Source organism: Acanthisitta chloris, unplaced genomic scaffold (assembly GCF_000695815.1).
Source record: "Acanthisitta chloris isolate BGI_N310 unplaced genomic scaffold, ASM69581v1 scaffold4725, whole genome shotgun sequence".
NCBI lineage: Eukaryota > Metazoa > Chordata > Aves > Passeriformes > Acanthisittidae > Acanthisitta > Acanthisitta chloris.
Window position 1 is genome coordinate 96340 of NW_008675240.1, and position 7100 is coordinate 103439.

General features: G+C 38.5%; 1 protein-coding gene across 1 annotated transcript in view; it reads right to left on the reverse strand.

Moving 5' to 3' along the window:
- ATP8A2 (ATPase, aminophospholipid transporter, class I, type 8A, member 2) overlaps positions 1 to 7100 on the reverse strand; it is a 70891-nt gene that overhangs the window by 56740 nt on the left and 7051 nt on the right. Inside the window, exons 5-7 of the mRNA XM_009075654.1 lie at positions 5858 to 5931; positions 2120 to 2189; positions 638 to 765 (exon numbers count right to left, since the gene is read on the reverse strand). Coding sequence (XP_009073902.1) covers positions 638 to 765; positions 2120 to 2189; positions 5858 to 5931 — 272 coding nt within the window. The remainder of the gene's footprint in view (positions 1 to 637; positions 766 to 2119; positions 2190 to 5857; positions 5932 to 7100) is intronic.

Here is a 7100-nt window from a genome sequence, read left to right on the forward strand (position 1 = left end):
CCATTCAACAAGCATTTGGGAAAAACTGTATTAGTCACATGATTTTCAAGAGGGATGCAAGTGATGATCTACTGTTCTTGCATCTGTCACTACACAGCTTACTGCCCAAGGAGTGTTTTGTGAAGGAAAACAGATACAGACAAATGAAATCTCTATGTTTCTACTAACCTTGCAAAATCTGTGAATTTAAGTGCTAAAACTAACTACTTTTCTTCCAAGAGTTGAAATAAACCTAAGTCAAGATGATAAAAGCCTCCAGAGTCTGAGACTGTTTTTCTCTATAGACCTGACCTTGGTATACCCTTTGAGTCTAGTCGGAAGGGAAAGGTTTACACTACCTCTGTGTATCTTGTGTAACAAGAAGACCCTAAAAACCCCAACCATTTCCTCAACTCCTCTTTCAAATGTACCTTTCAATAAAAAGCCCACCATAATTCCAAAGAAACCAACGCTTCCAGAAGGCTCCATACAAAGACCAAACTGTGTTATCTTATACTGGCAGATGCTCTGATTAACAGTAGTTATTACCCTCCTCTTCCCCAGCAAAAACATGCATATACTCAGTGTTGTAGACTAAAACTACACAAAACATTCTTCCTAACCAAGTGAATTTATAGCTTTGTTGCCAAATCAATACCTTTGACCATCTAGACGCAAGTTTCCAGTGAAATCATAAAGATGACGGTTGGGTCCTTCACATTCTATCCTTCCAGTTACTTTCATCAATTCCTCTCTGGACTGGAGACTGGCAGTTTGAGACAAGCCCTGCAAAGACCAACCAAAAGGAGATTCTTGTCAAAAGTTATTATTAGAAGGCAACCTAGGAGAATGGTGCTTTCTTTTAATATCTACGGTATCAAATGTAATTAAATGTGTGGAGGTTTGTTGGTGAGGGTCTTCCTTTGGTTTGGTGGAGTCTTCTTGTCAGGTTTTTTTTTTGGTGGTGGTGTTTGTTCTCAGCTTTGGGTTTTTCTTGGTTTGTTATTCAATACCTCTATACTGCAAGAAGAGCCATTGTGGACACATCAATCTGCTAACATAATATTGATTTAAATCTCTCTACACAAGACAGTTATATTTCCTACTTGATCTTTCCGTAACCAGGAGGAAAGTGACATCCACAAAGCATGAAGCTGAACATGAGCAGGAGGAAGTAGGAGACAACCAGTATAAACAGGCCTGGCATTTCTCACAAAGTATAGCTCCACTGATGCATTAACTCTTAAGAGTAGTCTTTCTTGGGTCACTGCAGCCATTATGCTCTCATCCTACCCAAGGTTAATGAACAAGCTGCCATGCAGCTGTAACCTGATGAATTGCTACTCCATCTCAGAGTGCACATAGAGCACTCCACTGCTTTCCAGCTATGAACAGAGCGATCCATTTCATGTCTCTTTTGCCAGACACCGCAGCACTGCAAGCCAGAAGGAGGCCTTATTTTGTACTTGAAGTTCATGTCCTGAACAAACAGCATCTTACAGGAACTCCAGGTTTGATCTATTAGGCTGATCCAGAACAATCACATTTCTACTGATGTAATAAAGAAGCAGCAAGTGTACAGCTTCTTAAAAACAAATAATCTGTTTCAAAATCCTAATCTATTTTTTTTAAAGAAAAAAGGCAAAGATTCTTAACTATTCCTAAACACTATAATCAACAGCATTTCTTTAACAAAACTACAAAGATCTGAATAGATTCCACTACTTACCACACAGACACAAAAAGTTCAACATGTAAAAGGTCTGTTTCAGCTTCTGCCTCTGCATAATGCTCATAGAATGGTACTTGTGACAGGAGAAACAAGTATAGCTGATATTTATTTTTTTTTTTAAGTACAGCACTTAAATCCACTTACTGGATCTTCAGCAAAACACAGCTGAAGTCTGATTTGTTTTTGTGGGCTTAAAGTACTTGTTTCAGATTAGTTCCTTACACTTGCACATGATGGGTTTGCACATACTTGGGTCTGTGTCTGTTGAAAAGGCAGCTTAGATCCCCCTGAAAAGAGATGACTTTTTTTTTAATACGGGTATTGTTGTCATGCAAGTTGGATGCTGCTTCATAGCTAATATTAAACACCTAAATGAAAAAATAAAAGGTGAAATACAGTTTGGTTTACCTGTCGTATTTTAAGATTCGTCTCCCCATCAAGATTAGCTGTTTCAATATAGCACATGGCCTGTGGTTCACTGTAAGGAGCATAAGATTTTCAGTATTAAAACTCAGTAGTTTTTATATACTACTTTTGCATTAATATGATCCACAACAGACTTCTCCATTACACTGCAGAAGACAGAAGACAAAATATATTGGTGGTATATGGCCATGGAAGAGCCAGATTAAAGTAGATATTTAATATCTTTGGATATGAACACAATCATACAACCAACTACAGAGACAGACAAGGCTAAATCAGAAGGTTAATGAGGATTTAACAAGTCATGGTAAACTTAAATGTCTGAAGAGGACTATTTTACATTACATTGCTTCAGGCTGCAAGAGCTACGGATGAAATACTAAGTGTTGAACAGTGTAAAAAGATGTGTTTGGATTAAGAGGGTGGTGCTCTCCACTACTGAGTTCTGTGAACTGCACACACAGAAGATCATGTCTACAAGGTCACCTTAAAGTTGCAGGGCTTGTAGAGGTATATCTGAAGTCACTGATAAACAACTTGGTTCTTTGGAGCACCAGAAAAAGGCTTGTTAACACTGAGGGCTGTGATCTGCATCTTCCAGAGATGTTTCTGCTCTTATCAATAAGGGCAAAGATCTCCCCCACAGAACTGAACTGTCTGTTAGTCAAGTTCTTATCTACACGTAACATGGAGAAGCTCTGCATAGGTAGCACCTGTGATAAGGAAGGGTGTTTTTACCAGATCTTTTCCTGACTCAAGAAGTAAAACCTGTGTATGGTGCTACCAAAACTGTTTTTCTGCCAACTATCTTCCTAAGCTGCTAAAGAATATTAGTTTCCCATCTGGATTCAAATCAAGTGCTTCTTCAGCATATCACTTCTCATCCTTGATATGTTGTTGCTAGCTTTTTTTTCAAAGCAACCAGTTCCTTTAACAGCAAATATACTCAATCATCAGAAGAGACAGTAACAAAGGCTTCTTCAGACAAAAATAATTAAGAAATTGACAGGTACATTTGCAGCACAGTAAGAAGGTATGTTATTTTCTCCAAATATTTTTTTCCTTAAAAAAAGTTCCATCTGTTCTTTGTCCCCTCCTACACAGGCCATCTGAATTTGCACCCCAGAACACCACAGATTAAGTCCAGCTTGATTCTGATTTACCTCTGTCAAACACCTTATCTACTACAACTGAAGTGGTTAGCTCAGGAGGGAGACCTTTTGCAATACAATTCCTCTCATTTCCACAGAAACAGGGAAGTGTTTCCATACAAAGTTGTGTTTGGATACAAATACTTTTCCATGCATGTAAATTGATTCTCTATATAAAATTAATTTGATTCACCTTTTTTTTCTATGTGGGAAAAGACAGCCAAGATAAAAATAACTGTTTATTTTATCTCTGACAATTAGCTCAGACACAGAAAATCAACACACACAAGCAAATGACCCCACCCCCTTCAGTGCAGGCAAAGCCTTCTGGTGAACTGAGGACACTTAGTATTGTCATTTAAAAGAATGACGGGAATAATACCAATTATAAAGCAGAACTGCCATAGAAATTGCTATTTATTTCAAGCAAAGCTTCTCCCAAATCAACATGCTTTAGGTTAAATTCTCTAATTATTATGGGGTTATCAATGACAGCAGGTTAATAGAAGAGTAGAGAACAAAAAGCTGACCCACACAAGTTAAGAAATAAATCAGAAAAGATTTTAGTATAATACATTAGAGAAGTTCTTAAGTAAAACAAATATTCCTCAACACTGAAACAGAATATTACTGATGTCAAAGTTTAGCCTAACTAACTGCACATTAAGGTTGGCAACTGCTTTTTTGAAGCTGGGGTTTGTTTTAAAAAAATACAATACTGGATACTATGGAAAGAAGGTATCCATCCTGCAACAGTTCAAAATGATTGAGCTTTACCCATATAGCTTCCAAAAAACCATGAAACCACCTAGGAACAGCACAGATGAAAATGATGGAACAGAAAAGAGAGGAGCTTGAAAACCTATTTCTTTTTAAAAGTTGGGTCATGTAAGGGAAGTGTAACGAGGAAGACCAGAGAAGGTTGCAGTCACTGTTGAAAAGCACAAACCGGAGGAAATTACAAAGAGCAGCAATGTGACATAAGATTTGGCTACTGGAAACATGTTTAAGAATAGAAGTTGTGCTGTTGTCTTGTTTAAACCTCATCTGTCTACATGGATGGTGGTCTTGATTCAGCCTCAAGTTGTTCTATACAATATAGAATCTAAATTAGCAGACAACAATTCACACGTTTTTAGGAACTAAGAAACCTAGAAAAATTACAGAGCTGGGCAATTACCAGCTACATGAAGTTTAACAAAGACAAGTGCCAGATTCCATGGAATGCTGCAACCCTGGATGTATGTATAGACTGGAGAGAAGGACTGCAGAAAGGGAGCTGGGATCCTGGTCAATGGCAAGTTGAATGTGAGTCAACAGTGTGCCCTGGCAGCCAAGAGGACAGACTGTGTCCTGGGATGCAGCAGGCACAGCATTGTCAGCCGGTTGAGGGAGCTCTGTCCTGCTCTGCTCTGTGCTGTGCTGGTGCAGCCTCGAACGCTGTGTGCAGTTTTGGGCACCATAATGTAAGAAACATATAAAGCTATTAGAGAAAGTCCAAAGGAGGGCCATGAAGACAGAAAAAGGTCTAGAGGGGAAACCATAAGAGAAGCAGCTGAGGTCACTGGTCTTGTTTAGCCTAGAGAAGAGGAGACTGACGGAAGACCTCATAGCAGTTTACAGCTTCCCCATGATAGGATGCAGAAGGGCGGGCACTGATCTCTTTGGTGACCAGTGACAGTACCCAAAGGAATGGCATGAAGCTGTGTTACGAGCAATACTGGGAAAAGGTTCTTTATCCAGCGAAGAGAGTTGTTTGGGCACTGGAACAGACTCCCCAGAGAAGTGGTTACAGCACCCAACCTGACAGACTTCAAGAAGCATTTTGACAGCACACTCAGGCACATAGTATGAGTCCTGGAGCTGTCCTGTGCAGGGCCAGGAGTTGAATTTCCATAATTCCTGTGGGTCCCTTCCGACTCAGGATATTATATGATTCAATGACCAAGCTTTGTTTCTCAGTACAGCATTATGAAGAAATTGTCCCATATTTCACAAACTAAAGCAAGCATAATTCAAAAGTTTACTGTTTCTACCATGATTGAGATGGGCTGCATCAAAGACCAGTAGTAAACAAACAAAGTCCAAAAGCTACTTTGTTACTTGATGCCAACTGGCCTAGCCTATTAGATTTACTCTTTGAAACAGAAATCTTTCCAGAGGGGAAGGAAAATACACTCAATACTCAGTGGAAATAATTGGAAGAAAACTTAAAACTTCCTTATTAATTAAGTGGAGGGATTCTCAGAAGGCCATAGAACAACTGACTGCATTAAGCTTGTGTAAAGGACCTTCAGACTTCCAACAAACTCATCAACACATAGTATTATATACCTGTAATTCAAAAAGTAAAGTGCTGAAGAAGACTTCTTTTTGAAGAGCCTATCTACAATGATACAAGAATCATTGCCTAGTAAAGCAGTGTTTTGACGTTGCTGAAATTTGATTTTAGATGTGGAGTAAAATTAGTGCCATCTGATGTCTGGTTTTATTAATGGCAAATACAGAGTTTTAAGTCCTCTGCACCTCAGTTCATCAGACACATCATTTCCACACCCATTCAGGATACCTGGAAGATATAATGATCATGTCTGCTGGAAGATGTTGCCCATTGGTGACCTTCACAATATCGCCTACTGCTACCTGTGGTCAGGAGTAGAGTAGCATGGAAAAGAAAAACAAACAGTTCGCTTGTCTGGAATGTTAGTTTGTTATTTTCTTTCACCCAGCTGAAAGAACAGCATCATGCACAGAACAGCTACAGACAGTGGGTCTGAAAGTCAGAGTAGTTTTCACTGCAAATTTGGAAATATCAAAGCCTTCCCTTTTCTGAATGCAGAGTAAACACTTCTCTAGAGAAAAAAGTTGATATCCTCAATTGGAAATCATCAATTTCTGTGACTTATATTTAGTAAAAATTACTTTTCTTCTATAATTCTGCCATTATCCCAATTTAAGAGTTTTTCTTTAGCTTTATTTAACAGAAAGAACTTTTCCCTAGGAAAAAAATTAACTTTAAACTTTACCTTCCTTATTTAACAGAAAGAACTTTAAAAAAAAATTAACTTTAAACTTTACCTTCAAGTATCAAGAGTTTGTTCTCTTCCTACTCTACATTACTTACCTATCCAATCATCATTACAGTTTTCCCTTAATCTTCAACTGCTTGTACCAGTCCCTAGCAAATACTGTCATCTGTACAGACAGATACTATAATACAATTCTTCACTGACCTATACTTACATGAGACATGCAACATTCTGAATTCTGGAATACTGAGGGCCTAAGACTTTCAGCACCTTGAGTTCGCCACCAATGCACAGGACTGACATTCTAAGAAGACTCAAGTACCACTCTCAAAACAGTAAATCAGGTTTGCCTGGCAAGCGTCAGTCTGCTTAGCACCAATGCACTGCTAAGATTTTGAAATGGGCTTAAAATACTTTAAAAGACATTCATTTGTAAAAAGTGAAACATATTTGAACAGGCAGGTCCATTAGTTTTACTCTGATCCCACTGAAAATAAATTCCCTACCAATTTCAGAATTAAAAAGCCCAAACCATCAGAAGTCTGCCTTGAAGTGATCAAGGTGGATAATACAGAACTGTTATTCCGTAACAATAAATGTAAGCCCAGACAATATGCAGATACAGACACAGGTGTATAAGAAAACCAGACTACAGGCTCAGCCTTAAGAATCTTTCAATTCACTGTCCTTTCTACAAAAATAGGACATGGAACAGCATAAACAGGAACCAACCTCAGCCATCAGAATCCCTGGCAATCTTCAATTTCTACTACAGCCTAACAC